The sequence below is a fragment of the Anolis carolinensis genome, chromosome 5 (genome assembly GCF_035594765.1).
Source record: "Anolis carolinensis isolate JA03-04 chromosome 5, rAnoCar3.1.pri, whole genome shotgun sequence".
NCBI classification, from domain to species: domain Eukaryota; kingdom Metazoa; phylum Chordata; class Lepidosauria; order Squamata; family Dactyloidae; genus Anolis; species Anolis carolinensis.
The window spans coordinates 57568098-57587551 of NC_085845.1; the positions used below are offsets into that span (position 1 = coordinate 57568098).

The 19454-nt window shown below is 39.1% G+C and overlaps 1 protein-coding gene across 1 annotated transcript in view; it reads left to right on the top strand.

The window, feature by feature from the left end:
* The window catches only part of anxa10 (annexin A10), a 59166-nt gene that overhangs the window by 35485 nt on the left and 4227 nt on the right, over nucleotides 1-19454 (top strand). The window contains exons 2-10 of the mRNA XM_062981363.1: nucleotides 2819-2900; nucleotides 4742-4836; nucleotides 10412-10525; nucleotides 11808-11898; nucleotides 13856-13935; nucleotides 14712-14765; nucleotides 14847-14940; nucleotides 15512-15607; nucleotides 16868-16926. Of these exons, the coding sequence (XP_062837433.1) occupies nucleotides 2819-2900; nucleotides 4742-4836; nucleotides 10412-10525; nucleotides 11808-11898; nucleotides 13856-13935; nucleotides 14712-14765; nucleotides 14847-14940; nucleotides 15512-15607; nucleotides 16868-16926 (765 nt within the window). The remainder of the gene's footprint in view (nucleotides 1-2818; nucleotides 2901-4741; nucleotides 4837-10411; nucleotides 10526-11807; nucleotides 11899-13855; nucleotides 13936-14711; nucleotides 14766-14846; nucleotides 14941-15511; nucleotides 15608-16867; nucleotides 16927-19454) is intronic.

Here is a 19454-nt window from a genome sequence, read left to right on the forward strand (position 1 = left end):
CCCAGCAATGGTTAATATTTATTTATTTATTTATTTATTTATTTATCATGTCAGAAGAGAATTGAGAATACAATTATAACATATAGACAAACCACAAACAAAGTTAAAAACTTGGCATTATACTAAAGTTTCTTTGACTAGAAGCTGGTCACTTCGAGTGCCTCCGATATTGCTGTAAGAAGGTCCTCCACTGAGCATCAGATGCTACACCCACACAGTAACCCTGTGTGAGCCCTGTGACAGGGCTCAGACTGCATTGTAGCAAGTAATCTGTGGTTTTCTTTTCTCCACACTCACATGTAATGGACTCCATTTTGTAGCCCCATTTCTTGGCTCTGCATCTCATGCTGCAGAGTGTAGTCTGTTCAGCACCTTCCAAGTCACCCAGTCTTCTGTGTGCCCAGGAGGGAGTTTCTCATCTGGTATCAGCCACTGACTGAGGTTCTAGGTTTTAACCTGCCACTTTTGGACTCTTGCTTGCTGAGGTGTTCCTGCTAGTAACTCTGTAGATCTTGGGAAGCTATTTCTTGATTTAAGGCATTGATAAATAATTGATTTATGGTGTTAATTATTAATAAAGAAAGGGCTAATATAACAGTAAAATGTTAAGTAAATATCAAACACAGTTCAGGAATAAAAGAGATAGAAAGAGAGAAGAATCCCATCACCTGATGTCATTACACTGCCATTGCTGCCCTAGAAATAAAGCCAAACATGAAACAAATCCAGTTCTATTTTATTTTTGTGCTCTTAAATAAACCATTTATGACTATCTTGTTCTCATGCACCTTACATGTATTTAATGACTATTTTGAGTAGAAGCCCACTGGCAAAGATGCAAGAAGCTTATATGGATATTGATTTACAGTAGCTGTTTTGAGTTACTATATGGGCAAGAAGTTGAGGACTAGTAATGTTTCTGTTTATTCACCTGTCATTGATTGTGTTCAGGTAGGTTTGTAGCCGATTATCTTAAGAATTTTGTGATCTGTCTTCCAGCAGTTGCATCACATGTTTTCTATTTTGAGGAGGAACACTAGCAACTCTGCAGGTTCTTATTCACTTTGATTTATGATGTGCTCTCCCACCTAGAAAAATATTTTAGATTAATCTGTAGAAGGAGTTATTACGATGTGATAGTGGTGTCAAAGCTATTGGAATCCAATGATGACAAAACTATAAGTCCTTTCAAATAATTCACTCTCATTGATGGGGAAATGCTCCTTGAGTAGTTTGGAGCCTGGCACAGTAATTTATTTATTAGAGCTAACAGAAGGCCTTATTTCTCAAAACACACACATACACATACATACACACACAGTGATTTATTTTGCTATCTAGGCCAGTACCGTGAACTCTGACTCTTAGTGGTCTGCTGTATTCTAGTCAAATTCCTGTTTAATAAAAGGCCACTCCTGGTAAAACTGGGTGAAATCGCCCTGTATACCTTTGCGAAAATTAAAATACTATAAAAATGGGGGCACTATGATAGGTTCTAAAGCCCCTCCCCAAACTTCCCCATGAGCCCTTTTAACCTTTAGTAGTTGCCCATCTCTGCTTTAATTGAGACCTGATTACAAATGAAGACCCTGGTAATCAATCCTGAGACTTTCCAATGCAACGTATGCACTCTGCCCCTGAAATGTATTGTCTGCCAAAGTACGAGGTCAATATTAAATTGATACTTTATAGGATATTGGTTTTCTGGGCAAATAATATGAGTTCAGACCACACCAACACTACTTAATATGTTAGAATAATGCACATGGGGAAGAAAAACACTATTAGGTTATCTGGTGCAGGGGTGGGCAACAGTAGACCTCAACAGAAGTTAAGTGAACTCCAATATCTGTGACTTGTTAGCGAATTATTCCAAAAATATAGCATTAAAGGTTACCACATTTGCTGCCTCAGCCACCTCAGTCCACAGTGGAGGCTAGAAATGGAAATGGAGATTTGGGATGATGCAAATCAGACACGTCACTGCTACTGTAATTTTAAACAGCCAGTATATAGAATAAGCTTTAATGTTTATATTGGAAGTGCTTATTGTACTTTTAAAGGTTGTTTATTATTTGATGTCATGATCTATGGCTGATACAATAAAGAATTCATTCATTCATTCAATATCTCATTACCAGTCAATAAACTACAACAATGAAAAACATGATGGCTGAGGCCAATGAGAGTAGGAAATGAGGAACTCAGGATGGGTCAACATTGATCAGATACTTCGGAGATGATCAGATTGGCATATTCCAGATTAATCCTGAGCTAGATTACATAGGTACCTCTCCTCAGCATCTGAGAAAGTGGAAGGAGTCCTCACTGCCCAGTGGTTCCAAACCCACTGCACGGTGGCCACTCTTGCTGTCTCCTCACATTCTCTGGACAGGGCCCAAAACACGTGAGTTCACGTGCTCTTACCGGAGGTGTCCAAACAACGCTCCAGTAAAATCAAATTAATTTGAGACAAAGCGGGAAGACTCTGCTTTGTCCCAAATAAATTTGACCCTTTCATAAGATCTGGGTCTTTCCAGGTATGGGCCCTGTGTGGATATGGGCCCTGTGTGCAATGCCCAGGCCCAATCCACACAGCTGTATTGGGATTTCCAGGCTGCTGGAGCCCAAAAAACTCAAGATAGCACCCACTCCACTGAAGAAATCTTCCCCTCCTTTCCCTGAGTGCCCTTTCTCCCAGGTTGACAGCACTGCAGACAATTGCTGACCAGTAAGGCCCATGTTGTGGCCAGAGATACATTACTTAAAATTTACCCACCTTATGAAAAAGACTAACAATGCCCCTTTCTCTCAACAGTTTCAGGGAACAATCTTCCCAGCTCCCAGTTTTGACCCTGTCATGGATGCCCAGATGTTAGGAGGAGCTCTACAAGGAATGGGTATGTCGGTTGTTGCTGTTGTTGCTGTATGCCTTCAAGTAATTTCCAACTTATGTTTGACCCTAAGGAAAATCTATCAAAGGATTTTCTAGCAGTATTGTTCAGAGGGGAATTGACTTTGCCTTCCTCTGGGAGTCTGACCAAGGTCTATAGAATCAGATCTTTTATAGAAAAGATTTTTCTTCAGTACCTATTTTCAAAGAAAACGAATAGCCTTAATTTGTGTTTTATTTATTTATTTATTTAGCTAAAAAATTCCCAAAAAACAAACAAACCAAAACTAGATTAAAATAACATTAGGGCTGCCATCACCTTTGGTTCAAAATAAAAAATATCACATCATCTCCCAAATGTATTCATATATATATATATATATATATATATATATATATATGAATAAAAACTTCTCAGACCTAAAGTAATTGGAATATCATGCATGAGACCTTTCAAAGGTGAAATTTAAAAAAATTCTTATATTGCTTCCACAACCAGCATTTTTTAATATTAAAAAAACCATGCTGCAACAAACTTTAGAATACCTGTCATGGTTGAATCTGAAATGCAAGATGGAGCCAAGAGAAGCTGCTCAGCATTTGCATTTGCATCTTCATATTCAGGATCCAGGAAAAACCATCACAATTACTGGTTTTCAACCTTCGGGAAACCCGTTCCATGTTGATTTATTAGATGAAAAAATTCTGCTATCAGCCATTTACAATTACATGCCCCCTTCCCAGTGCCATTTCACCAGCTTCTGTGGTGAACAGGCAGGTCCTGACCGGCACCGCTTCTCTCGTCACATGGGGAAAGTGTCGTGAGCCTTCCCGTGATAGGAGGGAAGTGTCCTATGATGCTTCCACTTCAGTTGACAGCAGGGCTTCAACAGGTAGTTCAGCAATATCATGTGGTGGGCAGAGTGGCCATCCATCGCTAGACTGTACCTTTAATGTCCTAGGATGCGAAAAAAATAAGTGTGATGAGGTCCCTATATAAACTCTCATTTCATATAGTGCTGTCTTTTGTTCTTACTGCTTATGGTTGTCAGCCAAAATTTCTGGCCCTTGACAAATATGGTTTCACTGCAGGTTGTGATACCTGGAATGAAGGATTGGTAGTGAAAGACAACTGTTCTCAGGCAATACACATCAATTGTCTTCATTTAGAGACACATGTTATAAACCCAATAAATAGCCGAAGACCCTCCTCAAATTCCCTAAAATGCAAAACAATTCCCTGGGACAAAATTATCATTCTGGGAGTTAATTATAATCTCCTCTTGTAAGCTTTTGTTAAAACACAGGCTGTGGAAGACTGAACCATTATTTCAGAAGTTAATGTAAAGGGAACAGCACATTAAAAAGGCAACCTCTTCGATTTATTACACACAGCCTTGGTACACATGTATATGCAGTTTCAATCAGTAGTGAAATGGTAAGTAGGCATAAAAAATGGAGGTCAGTGACATTAAAATAAAGATTTAATCAGCATTTGAAGGATGTAAACACCACAAACAAGAGTCAGATATAAATCTTTACATGACGACTAGCACTTGTTCAGAGAAAGCCATTATCACTTCTCTCCATGCGTTCATGTCCATTGCCCTTGAGAGGTACAGCAATGCATCTGATAATGCTATTTGTCAAGAGCACAGCAGTATGTCAAAGGCACATAAGTACTCTAATTTCCATCAGAGTTTGGAAATGCCAATAGAACATTCATGGGTTATTTTTTTTCCTTACAGGAAACAAAATAAAGCACCGCAATCACTGACCAGTCCCTATAACAACAGCAACAAGAAACTGCTCCTTAATCTTAACATATTTTTTTGCTTTTTCTTGAAGAATGCAATAAAGATGTGCTGATTGATATTCTAACACAGCGCTGCAATGCACAAAGACTCATGATTGCTGAAGCTTACAGGAATATGTATGGCAAGGTAGGTTATTATGATTTCACCCTTGTCTATACTTTCCATTCTTCTTTTCCTATACAGTACAACCCCCTTATCCACAGATTCAACATCCATGGTTTCACTTACCCAGACCCTCCCAAAGCATTTTCCTCTGGAGGTATTTATACGTCTCTCTTGGTCATCCATTGGTATGCTTCTTGACCAAGAACAGTCAAAATATAAAGTGTGATATCCTGTATCCTCTTGCTAATACAAGCTGTGGTGAGGCCTGTTTTGAAGAAAGCCTCCTTGGATCCGGCTAACCTCAGTAACTACAGACCAATCTCTAACCTTCCATTCTTGGGCAAGGTCTTGGAGCGGGTGGTTGCTTCCCAGCTCCAGGGATTCTTGGAAGATACGGATTTTCTGGACCAATCGCAGTCTGGTTTCAGACCTGGCTACAGTACCAAGACGGCTTTGGTCGCCTTGGTGGATGACCTCCGCAGAGAGCTGGACAGGGGGAGTGTGACCCTGCTGGTTCTCTTGGACATCTCAGAGGCTTTCGATACCATCGACCATGGTATCCTTCTGGGATGGCTCTTTTGTCCCCCATGCTTTTTAATATCTACATGAAACCGCTGGGTGAGGTCATCCGGAGTTTTGGAGTGCGGTGCCATCTCTACGCAGATGACACCCAACTCTACTACTCCTTTCCACCTAATTCCAAGGAAGCCCCTCGGATACTGGACCAGTGTCTGGCCGCTGTATTGGCCTGGATGAGGGCGAACAAGCTGAAGCTCAATCCTGACAAGACAGAGGTCCTCCAGGTCAGTCGTATGTCTGATCGGGGTATTGGGTGGCAACCTGTGCTTGACGGGGTCGCACTCCCCCTGAAGGCGCAGGTCCGCAGCTTGGGGGTCCTCCTGGACTCTGCGCTGACACTTCAGGCCCAGGTGTCGGCCGTGGCTGGGAGGGCCTTTGCACAACTAAAACTTGTGCGCCAGCTGTGACCATACCTCGAGAAGTCAGATCTGACCATGGTGGTCCATGCCTTAGTTACCTCTAGACTGGATTACTGCAATGCGCTCTACGTGGGGCTGCCTTTGAAGACGGCTCGGAAACTACAACTAGTACAACGATCGGCAGCCAGGTTTCTAACTGGGGCAGATTACAGGGCGCACTCAACGCCGCTGTTTAAAGAGCTCCACTGGCTGCCATTTATTTTCCGAGCCCAATTCAAGGTGCAGGTTATCACCTACAAAGCCCTTAACGGTTTGGGACCCACCTACCTTCGAGACCGCATTTCCCCCTATGAACCCACACGACCTCTTCGCTCGTTGGGGGAGGCCCTCCTCTCGCTTCCACCAACTTCGCAGTTGCAGTTGGTGGGGACGGGGGAGAGGGCCTTCTCTGCCGTGGCCCCCCGGCTGTGGAACTCGCTCCCCAGGGAGATTAGGCAGGCCCCTACCCTACTTTCTTTCAGGAAGAGCCTGAAAACTTGGCTATTCCAGAAGGCCTTCGTTGACTGATCCTTGTGGGATCATGTTATTTACCTATTAAGCAGTAGACCCTCTGGATTGTTTTTAGGATTCATTCAGCACCTTAAGTATTACACCTGCTGTATAATTATCCCTCCCTGATAACTTGATATTGCTTTGTACCTTGGCCTGGATCTTTTGACCCAAATTGGGATTTTAATATTATTGTGTATATTGACTTTTATGACTGTTTTTAATCATGTTGAAGTTTTTACTGCTCGGTTTAATGTTTTATCTGATTTGTGCTGTCGTGTCTGGGCATGGCCCCATGTAAGCCGCCCCGAGTCCCTCCGGGGAGATGGGGCGGGATATAAGAATAAAATTATTATTATTATTATTATTATTATTATTAATACATGTATTTTGAAATTTTGCCTACACGTATGATGTATGCGCCTGGTGGCACAGTGTGTTAAAGTGCTGAGCTGCTGAACTTGTGGATCGAAAAGTTGCCAGTTTGAGATCGAAAAGTTGCCACTGTTAGCCCCAGCGGGTGCTCACTCCACTCCCCGGTTTCGAACTGGCAACCTTTCAGTCCACAAGTTCAGCAACTCAGCACTTTACCTTTACCTATGATGTACACCGCTCTGAATCCCCCATGGGGTGAGAAAAGCAAGATGGAAAAGAAGTAAGTAAGTAAATAAATAAATATTCTGGAGAATTCAGCAATATTGTCTTTTGACTATTTGGTTTCATTCAGAAGTACAGTTACTTGTCTCATAACCATCATATTTCTAAATGGTTCAAGAATACCTGTAGGCAGTCTCAGGTTTAAGAACTGACAAGTCCCTTACTCTAGTTTCTTCTTCCTTTGATCTTTTCCTTTGATCCATTACAAGACTTATACTATAGATTTAAAAAAAAAAAGTTCTTTAGGCGATCCAAAGGTTTCCGTCTAACTTTTTTACGAATGTAGAAACAGCACTGTTGAACCATACAAAATGCCTGTTAGTATTTAGTTTAACATTCCTTTCCATAGTCTCTAACTGGATATCCATTAGAAACCTACCAACAGGAGATAAGGGGAATACTACTATTTTGTTTTGTTTTTAAAACAGTTGGGAAAGTTCTCTGTGATATCGTTATTGCACTTTAAATACCCCTAGGATTCCATTTATTATGTCCTTCACCTCTACCTCATAGTCATTTCAGTTTTCGAAGACTAGTATTTGCACAAACCAAACTAGTATTTGCACATGTTATTGAAAAAGAAAAAAAAGCTAATCAGTATTACCACTAGTATTTCTAAAACAAGGAGAGCCAATAATAAGGAATAATTGATAAGTTTGACATTAGAATGAATTTCTAATTGCAAAAGAATTGCATGGGGAGAGGGAAACAAATCAGATGCAAGCTGAAGCATGTATTTTCATGAAAATATCATTTCGGGTCATCCTGTGGTTTAGACATACAGATAAAGCTCTCTGAACTGTCTGCTTACATTTCATTACGTTGATTTCTCATCATCAAAATAACAAGAAAATTTTAGCAATGACAACTCAGAGTTATCTTCTGTTATTTTTCACTACTCTTCTCCATTATTCTATTTTCAATTGGAAGGGGTAATTTTTAATTAGTCTCCATTTCTATTATTAATCAGCTCTCCTACAGGCATGCTGTCAGCTGCAAATGTCTTAATGGATTAATTTCTATTCCATGTGTGATTTGGTGGCTGTCAAATGTATCTAATGTGCGTTCAGCAAAGATTACATATTGTTTTTTCAACATAAATTCATTTTTAATTTGTATGTCTCTTTCCTCATTGCTGCACTGTCTGCTATGTTAATTATATTCACAGGGCTTGTGGATACCTTTAATTATTTGCCTTCTGAGAGCAGCTTTTGCATTATATGTGCTATATTTCATTTATAGTTTATGCTGCCTCTTTATTGCTAGATCCCTTGGTAATGAAAGTAATCATACACAATTCACAAAGAAGCACTTAAATTCAAGTTGCATTGGAGAAAACATCCCCTTGTGTTTGGGTCCAGTCAATCAAAATCCAGGCCTTGTTTTGATTAAAGCAAAACAAATGCTAGTTAAAAAGGAGGATACAAATCCCTATCCAGTAAAAAAAAATATTTTTGAAAACTGACTTCTGAGTGGGAAACCTTTTGTTGAATCAGGAGAAAAAGTTACTTTTGGGTACTACAGTCTGCAGTGATGGCTGAGAATATATAGTTTCAAAAAAGTGATTTTCCAGGCTTTGCAAAAGAGACACAATATATACAAATGTGGGAAACTGTGGCTCTCCAGATTTTATTTATTTATTTATTTATTTATTTATTTATTTATTTGGCTCACAGTTCCCATCATCCCAGGCAAACATAGCCAGTAATAAAAATTATGGGACTTGCTTCAACTGCATATCTCTGATGAAAAGGAGGGGGTAAAGTTTTAAAAACATCTAGGACTGTGATTGCAGTGGTTCATACCCTTAAGATAGAGATGAAGACCCTATAGCTCTTCAAATGTTGGACTCCATCAACCCAACCAACAAGGACTGTCCAGGGTGGATGAGAGTTTATTGGATTATTGTAACGCCTTATATGCCGGCCTTCTGAAGACAAAAACCCAGAAGATCCTAATGGTCCAAAATGTGGCGGCCAGGGTTACACCGATTCTGAAACAACTGCATTGGCTACCAATAGAACATCAGATCTTTTACAAGATACTGATCCTGACATTTAAAGCTTGAAATGGCCAAGGACCATTATATCTTAGGGACCGCCTCATTCCTTTTTTTCATCAGTGGTCACCTCGATCCTCCTAGGAAAATCTCCTATACGTACTGGGCCCTAGGGAGGTACGCCTGGAAGCTACAAGGTGTAGAGCCTTTTCGACCTATGCTCCAATTCTGTGGAACTCATTGACTCCATATGTTAGCGCAATGTCGGAGTTGCGACCTTTTGTAAAAGCGCTCAAGACTTGGTTGTTCGGTTGTGCATTTAAGTAAATCAGATCAAATTTGCCAAATAGTCACTGTTGAATGTTTTTATGTTGAATGTTTTTATATTGTGAAATGATATTTTAAATTGTAAGTCACTCAGAGCACTCTGGTGGAGAGCGACTAATTAAGAAGTGAAGTGAAGTGAAGTGAAGTGAAGTGAAGTGAAGTGAAGTGAAGTGAAGTGAAGTGAAGTGAACATCACTGCAATTAGCATGATTGCTAGAGGTATACCCAGTATTAAGAAGAGGTCACAGAGGGCAATGATAGCTTCCATTTCTCATTATTTGTGGTTCCCTGTCCACCTCTATGCTATTTTTAATTATGCTTCCTTGCTAAATCTAGAGCATTATAAATATTTTACACCAACTAGAAACATTTGAAATTGATTGCAAATCCTGCTCAAAAGCAATCGTGGTTAGCATTGGTATAACCACAATAGCATATGAGGATTTATGGTTGGAAGAGATACAATGTTCATGTGGGAAGAGTGTCTGTCACTTAGGCATTAGAATCTTATAAAATCAATTAGAATTTACTCCAGTGCAGAAATCAAATGCAGATAAATTTAATTAGTTACAGGTAAATCATTTGTATGAATGTTTTAAAAACAACCTTTTATAATACTGTATACCAAACGGTGTGAGTAAATATGTTAGTTACATATCCCTAAGGGGATATGGATGGCACTTCTGGGAGTATCATGTAATACTCTTTCACTCAACGTAGTAGTACAAAGCTTACCTTCTCTATCTCTTATTTTTTGTTCATTGCATTATTATTCAAGAGAGTCAATGTGATACACTTATAATGAATGTTTTTACCATAATACCTAAATAATAAATTTATTTGAGAGAGGCAGAGGCTATACCAAGATTTCATAGCTAAGTTGGATTTTGAACCCTAGTCCCTCTAGTCATAATCTTGGCCATTTCCCCACCTTTTAGTAATGATGTAGTAGAAAATACCATTTGATAACTTCAGAATGATTATGTTTTCTTGGGAACATTCCCCAGAGATTAGTATGATGCGCATGGAACTCAAGCATTTCACGAGAATTGATATTTGCCTTCAGAGATCAGCAGTACTGTATGCAAGTTGATTGCAGCCATAATGTTAACTTTCTCATTCCAAGGATTTGCTTATGGACCTGAAAGAGAGTCTCTCACATCACTTCAAAGAAGTCATGGTTGGTCTGATGTATCCACCCGCCACTTACGATGCTCATGAGCTCTGGCATGCTATGAAGGTATTTATTGAACCATTAAACTGTAGCATTACACTTTTTCAGCACCCTGCAATATTTTCAATAGAGATAAATATTTTTCATAATCAATAATCTTACAGTTTTATTTCACAAATTACAACAGGCACAATCAAATCAAAGTTCGGCATTCTGTTATTTCACTCAGAAAGCTAAACACTATTTAGATTTGTTGTGACTTAACTGTCACAAGAATTGGAAGGGGAAATTTTGAAATCCCAATGTCTGAGTTGTTAAAATTGCATTTCATTGCGTCATATGGCATTGTATAGTATTGCATTGTTAACCATGGGGTAGGAAATATATAACCTACTTGTCATATATTTTGAAGCATCTATTGTTTCATTTGCCTCAACCATCCATCAGTGCTGCTATTGAGGGTCAAAAAACAAGCCAAAATTTTGACACCACCATAAACACCCCTATTTTCTCCCTTTGCTTCAGGATTTAAAAGAAAAATTTAAAAGCCAGGATTTTGGTGTCCTCTGACCTTTATTAAACTACAAAAAATGATGGGGGTTTTTTTCATTAATTTACTGAGGTATTGGCTTCAGCCCAAACACTGGGGCAGATCTATATTACTGAAATTTGAATGGTATTAGGGAGGAAATCATATCCGTATTTAGTAAATAATAAAATGTACTGATAATTGGTGAATGTTGACATTATGTGTCATCTCAAATGTGACACATGTACTATAACATATATATCTAGTACACACTTCAGTAGCACAATTAATTCTATGGGTACCACAATTTTATATTATTAATACATTGCCTAATATTTTAGAGGTTATGTTGTGTAGTCCTATGCATATTTGCTCAGAAAGTGCACTTGTTTCTGGGAGGTGGATTATTCTTAAGTAAAGGTGTATGCAATTACAATATTAACATAGTGGCACAGTATTAAATCCCATGTACATAACAGTGATTTGTTGTTATTTTTTACTGCTTCCTAAGGATCCAATTAATACTAGCTAAGAGGCTGCATTATTTTCTATCTTGTTTCATCAAAAGAAGTACTTGTGCACTTAAATGTAAACATGCTGATAAGCTGTCATAGGCTTAGGCAGCCTGATACGCCATGATCAATGCAGTCCTAAAGCAAAAGAGATAAAATCACTACTTCCCAGAAAATGAAAAACTTGAAAAGCTACTTGCTATGAAATGGTTTTATAAGCTCTAGTTTACTCTGCTTATTCTAAATATGAATTAATTGTATTTGAAACCACTTTCTATATCAGCAATCTTTTTCTCCTCCACCCTAGGGAGCAGGCACAGATGAAAACTGCCTAATTGACATATTAGCCTCAAGATCAAATGGAGAGATCTTCCAGATGAAAGAGGCCTACCTCATGCGTAACTATCATTATTTTCCCACACAAAGCATACATTAGCAACTATAATCTAGAACAGGCTGTAAGAACATATTTATACCTTTAATGTTTTGTGTGTTAGACCAGAAATTTATGTTTTGAAGAACATCAATAATTGCCAACTAGCATAGCCCAAAAATTGAATTTGTCCAAGCTTTGTTTCAGACCATTTATTATGGTTGCTTGTGTGGAATCCTGGGAATCATAGTATGATGAGATATTGGCATAGGACTTTTACCTACTCCCTCTACAGATGTTTTTGGCCTACAACTCCCAGAAATCCCAGCCAGTATACCAGCTGTTAGGATATCTGGAAGTTGAAGGCAAAAACATCTGCTCTACAGTGTCCATAATTACTTGAGGAGGAGGAGGAGTTATTACTAAAGCTGTAAGTCTCTATACCAGGCATGGGCAAACTAAGCCCCGGGGGCCAGATGTGATACCCTCTTAATTTTCCCTGTCCTCTCGGCATAAGGACACGGTGGCTTGCCACATCCTTATGCAGAAAGGACGGGGAAGAAGGCACACAGAAGCTGATAACCCTCTGGAGTGCTCTCAGCCACAGCATGTCTTGCTGTCTACCTGGCATAATTCTGAGAGGACAGCTCAAATATAGGGGAAGGAGGATCAGGACAGTCAGCATATGTCTCGCTTTCTTCCCGCCATAAGGATGGGTCAAGCAGCCCCATCCTTGTGCCAGGAGGACAACCTGAAGATGACCCGGGTTCTGCCCTGCCCACTTCCATCCTCTCACAGGTTCTGTCCCTTCCAAGCCCATCCTACCCAGTATGTGCCTGGCCACCCTCCCTCCTGGCTTGGTCCTCTTGGTCGGGCCTACAATGCAGCCCCAAGGCAAAAAAGTTTGCCTATGCCTGCTCTATACACTCATCAGAGAGCATGCTCTATTGAACACAGTTAGTCTTACTTCTAAGCATTGTGCTGTAAGTCTTTCATGTGCATACAATCCCAAATGTGTCTGTACTCTGATAGAATTTAGAAGTTCATTTCATAGGAATGGATTGGAGAAAAAATGGATTCTTAATGATAATTATAATTATTATTTTATTTTTGTATCCCACCCCATCTCCCCGAACAGACTCGGGGCAGTTCACATGGGTACTAAGCCCCATAACACACAATAAAATACAACACCATAGATATATTTAAAACATATTAAACAAATAAAATTATAAAGTATATAAAATACAATAAAAACATATAACAGATAACCAATAGCCAGACACAGTGAACATATTCAAAATTGGAGGCAAGGCAATAAAATTTATATATCTGCAAAACTTGCAACCTCTAATAAGATGGACCAGAATAAAGTATAGTAGCTGGGTAAAGGTGGAGGTAAGAGGTGCAAAGAGTAATAACACCCCTAATAGACTTCATAAGAAGTGTGTTCTAGACAAAAATGATCAAGACAGTGATGTCTGTCAATTAAATAACAATTAGTTATGGAATTGATTTCCCCTTCCTCTCCTATCTGCTCCAGAGTAGGTTTAGGTGGAAGAAAATACTGCAGACAAACAAAAAAGGTTGTATTGACTACCCCCTACCCCCCAATGTATAATGGGATTTTCTCTCCTCTAATACCTCTGTAAGCTAGCAGTAAAATGAAGGTCCAATAGATGTGGCTTTTCGATATCCTGAGTAGGAAACAAATCCCAATGTGGAATGAAACACAACTTGACCACTGACTCTTCTTTCTAGGCCTAGCTAGAGATATAGACGATCAGCAGCTGGAACGACACAAGAGGTCCACCCTTGCATCCTTCAACAGTTGTCTTAATTATATATGTTGTTCCCCCTGAAAAGAACTCATTTGTGTTAGAAAAGATTCTACTATATATTATAGAGTACACCATTATTTCACAATAGTTGCACCTGACGCATTAAACAATGTTAATAACAGTTATTGTGTATTTTCCTAGAATACCAAAATGACCTTCTTCAAGACATTTACTCTGAGACCTCTGGGCATTTTAGAGATACACTTATGAACCTTGCTCAGGTATTATGTGTATGACTTTTTGTTTTAAATATCAACATTCCTGTTGTTATTTTGGTCTCTTTTGCTCTTTAAATTGGCCAGGGTTAATACTTTAATTCCGGTAGACAGAATAGGAAAGATTGCTCCTGAACTTTCAATGCCATTCAGTCTTGAATGGGAAATCGTAGCTTAAGACTGGTCTCTTATTCCGAGCTGATAGCCAGACACTAACTATAGTCTGATTATTAGGATTCAATGAGAAAGCACTGGAATGTAAGAATAAAGAATTCAGGCAAAAAATTGGAGGACTTGGGTTTAGGAGGAAAACAAATATTGCAAGCCCAAATATTGCCAAACCACACTCTAGCATTATAGGTAAATTAATCCTTTATACTCCTCACTTCTCCTCCAATACAGTGTGAGACTATAGAATTATGAGTAATCAGCAAAGGTTAGAATTTAAGTGGATTTTCCCTGGCTAAGCTGGATAAGTCTTCATGTGTTGTATATAAACCTGCAAGCTGATCCACCTTCAAACCAACCTAATGGACAGTCAGATGATGCCTAAGTACATGTATAATAGGAGTACAGGAGTATCAGTGGTCTAACTTCGGGAGGCATTACCAATATTAAAGAGTAACTATGTTCATGTTGGTTGCACTATTCCTTCAACCGAATAGCTACGAGAAGCCATGGATGTGGACTTAGATAGATGGGGTTCCATGGCAAACACTGTGCTACATTTGTGTGATAATCACAGAATCTTACTTTGCACCGTATGCATTCATTTCTTCTAGGGAACCAGACAAGAAGGATATGCGGATCCTGCTATGGCTGCTCAGGATGCAATGGTATGAGCAAGTTTAAAATCCCTTTGAAAAGTTGTTTGCTGGAGTAACATCTTACACATCATTATCCTTCTAATGATCTAGGTCTTATGGGAAGCATGCCAGCAAAAGACTGGAGAACACAAAAACATGCTGCAGATGATTTTGTGCAACAAGAGCTACCAGCAGTTGTGGATGGGTAACTTATTTTCATACTTCACTCCAGCCTTAACCAAATGAACGTGTAATGGGAAAAGATGATACAGTGCTCATATAAGAACAAAATATTACTTTGTGAATGCTAATAGCGCCAGAACTGAGGAGCCACTCATAGTAACTTAGTTTAACCCAAACTAATGGGTGGCTGAAGACCCCTTCACTCATGGGAGTTTACTACTTCAAAGAATTAGTCACATTAACAAGTTCTCATTTTGACCAAATTGGATCTCAGTGGTTTACGTATTGCTTATAGAAACAAGATTAGAAACATAAGCTAATAACTGGTACAATGACTGGTACTATGATCCAGTTGCATACTGTAAGTAGTAAGTATAATCTTATACTTGGTGTAAACAATATTCTTTGATTACTTTGGTAAATTGTGATTGCTAAATCCTATACTATGACAATATGGATTTGTAGCCAGTGGATATTGTGCTGTATCTCAAATGTAAAATTATACTTGGAACAGTAACATTTACATTAATTCAATGTATTCAAATTCATTGACAAAAAAAGCTGCTCATCAACTACAGATATGTTTTCTTAAGTTTTTCAGGAATTTCAGAATATCTCTGGACAGGACATAGTAGAAGCCATTAATGAATGTTACGATGGATACTTTCAGGAATTACTGCTAGCAATAGGTAACAAAATTTTTACAACTACAATACATTATTCTGTCGCATGTATATTAATATAACATTCTCATACATAGAAAAAAAACATTAGAGAAACAGTTCTCTAATTGGAAAAGCTATTAGTACTTCTGAAACAGCATTACAAATTGCTTTGTAAACTACAGTTGTATATAACATGGAGACTTTGCTCTTCTGCCTCCTGTTTTATAGCTATCATTGCTTAAAATTTTCTGTGTCCACTTAGATCTGAGCCTAGATCAATACTTGAAACTACTGACAATGTTTTTAGATGTCTAGTTGTTTTCCGTCCTCTAGATCAGGCATGGGCAAACACCTTCCAGGTGTTTTGAACTCCAGCTCCCACAACAACCTATTGCCTGTTAGAAATTGTGGAAGTTGACGTCCAAAACAGCTAGAGGGCTGAAGTTTGTCCATGCCTGCTTTAGACAGTTTAAGTATTTTCATGTACTCTTATGCACATTCACCATGCTTTAAACTTAAGCAAATCATTGTGCTGTCGAAGGCTTTCATAGCCGGAATCACAGGATTGTTGTGTGCTTTTCAGGCTGTATGGCCATGTTCCAGAAGTATTATCTCCTGACAGTTCGTCCACATCTATGGCAGGCATCCTCAGAGGTTGTGTGGGCAAAACATCAGGAGATAATACTTCTGGAACATGGTCATACGGCCCCAAAAACACACAACAACCCTTAAGTAAATCATGCTTCTGAGGACTTCCATGCATGTCTAATGTATTTAATGAAATTGAGGTTAAAAATCCAATTCAGTACCAATAGAATTTGGAATTTCTCGTTCTAGCTAAGGAATAATACTGCTTTTGATAACCCAATTACTAGATTGCAAAGGAAAACATTGCAAAGCAGATTCTTGCAGGCGTGAAGAAATTCTAGCATCTTACCCTTCATTGTAAAATATGAAATTTAGAATTCTTCAACTAGGGCCCCATCTATACTGCTATATAATCCAGTTTAAAACTACGTTATATGGTCAGTGTAGACTCATATAATGCAGTTCAGCGCAGTTAAACTGTATTATATGAGTCTGCACGGACCATATAATGCAGTTAGTATTATATGGCAGTGTAGAAAGTGTCTATTTGTATTTTGTTTTTGCTCTAACAGAGCAAAGGGTAGAAAGAAGTGGCTGATCCTTGCTATGAGTTAAATAAACAAATAATAATTACTTATAATTGTGATAGGAATGTTTTGAAAATTGTAATGTCTTTATCCGATTTCCTCCCCTCAGTTCTGTGTGTTAGAGACAAAGCTGCCTATTTTGCTTATAGACTTTACACTGCAATTCATGTGAGTATTTACATAATCTGAAAGTACGGTTTTACTATCCTTTTGTTTGTTAAATGGCCCAGTTCTCCTCTATAAAGGGGTTATAATCTTCATTTTAAAAGTGCTGCTCTGTAGCTTTAGGGATTTATTGTGATTATGTCAATTACAAATCCCAAACAATCTAATTAATATAATGACCCGAGAAATGCAACATGACCCCTCTTTTTGCAAATTGCTTGGTTTGCCAGATGTACAGAGAGATATTTGCATACTACCTATTCTGCTTTGAACTGAAGTCTTTTTGACTGTTAAATAGAGTAAGAAAAATATTATTATTATTATTATTATTATTACTATTATTAATAAGAGAGGAAATGACAGTACTATTAGATATTCTTCCTATCCAATATTTCAAATTGTATATAGTTGATGTTCCATTATAAAGTCCTCTACATTGGTATTATCAAGGACAGAGGGCCCTTCCAGACAGGCCCTATATCCCAGGATATGATCCCAGGATTTCTGTTTATCCCAGAATATCTGGCACTGTGGACTCATATAATCCAGTTTAAAGCAGAAAACCTGTGATAAGATCCTGGGATATAGAGCCTGTCTGGAAGGGCCCTGAGTATATACCTAACATGAAGACATGAAGACAAATATTTAATATTCCACTGAAAATAATTGTTCTGTATGGGTTCCTTACATTGAGCATTGCACCCTCTGGTGTGCAAATGTGAAATTGCAAGTTATAAACTATCATGCCGTAGGACTCATCTGTAGTCCAACAATACCATAGCCCCATGACAGTTAATGTGTGCCAATGGGTGTTAATAATAAAAACTTGGTGGGCAAAAAGGGGTCGAAATGCCCTCCGTATGTGGCAATTTTCACCCCTCTGGCCCAAAAACCGAGGGGAGGGAGAGCCTCGGAAGCCCTCCCATTGCCGCCAATGGCACAAAAAAATTCATGTTTTTCGTTAGCCAGAGGAAAATTTGTGTCATAGAGGCGGCCCATTTTCATTAGCAGAAACCAAATACGAAAATGAGAGGTCACGAATGAAACTACACAAAACGAACAGCAATTCCATACAAAAGCACAACTCTAGTGCTTCATTTCTCCTTCCAAACAAATCTTGGGATATATTCACCAAGAGCCTACATCAGTCTTCAGTGTGGGGCTATGTGACTGCCATGATTTGCAACCATGCTATTGTTTGCAAAGAGGTATAACAGAGGAAATTTAAAATTCTGCAACTGGGGTTACCTTCATATGACATGTTCCAAAGCACAATATACGCATTAGGATTGTTGTGCATCTGCCAGGCCGCTGGCTATATTTGCTAAATGGTCCCAGAAAGGTAGTTAAGTCTCTTTTCCCTTCTGATGAGTAAGGACCCTTCCACACTGTCCCTATATCCCAGGATCTGATCCCAGATTATCTGCTTATCCCAGGTTTTCTGGCAGTGGAAACGTGGGTCCCTTCCATACAGCTGAATAAAATCCCACATTATCTGCTTTGAACTAGAATATATGGCAGTGTGGACTCAGATATCCCAGTTCAAAGCACATATTGTGGGATTTTCTGACTTGATATTCTGGGTTATATGGCTGATTGGAAGGGCCCTCATATTGGCCATCTGCAAGTAATCTGGGATCAGATCCTGGGATATAGGGGCAGTGTAGAAGGGGCCTAAGACATCGCAATTCACCTTTGTAAGCCTAAATCACAACCTAAGATTTTGTCTGATGCTGGAATCCAAATAAGGTGAGTCCTGGTTAATATTTGGATGGGTGACCAAAAATACCAGGTGCTATAGGCTATATTTTAGAGAAAGGAACTGCCAAACCTCTGAGCATGCCTTGTCTAAGAAAACTGTGCTGTGTTTCGTGGTCCCCATGTAGTCGTGGTCCACAGCTGCATGGTATACGATAGACTCCTGCAGAGTACTTGATGGTCCAACCTGGACACAGCATATTATTTGAGAACACAGAAATGCTGGACCACTCTTACAACCACCATGTCAGACTACACAGAGAAGCCATTGAAATCCACAAGCATGTGGACAATTTCAGTGAAAGGAGGAAACCATGAAGATGAACACGATCTGGTTACCAATATTTAAAAAAAACTCTAAAATCAGGACAGTAAATAAAGACCAACACCCAGAAAACAGGGGAATTCCAGACAGGAAACAATCAAGGCCAGCTAACACCTTCCGACAAAGGATTCCCCCAGGCAGGAAGCAGCCAGGCTTTGAAATTTTAAGGCCATTCAATATTAATCAAGGTGGCCAATTGCAACATTCACCCTTGCTTCAAACAGACAAGAGTTCTTTCACCCACCCTGGACCTTCCACAGATATATAAACCTTCCCTAGTTTCCAACAAACCTCACAACCTCTGAGGAGGCCTGCCATAGATGTGGGCGAAATGTCAAGAGAGAATGCTTCTGGAATATGGCCATACAGCCCAGAAAACTCACAGCAACACATAAATCAGACACCTAAAGGATGGGAAAAATCAGGACTCCAAGCTTAACCCACTCAC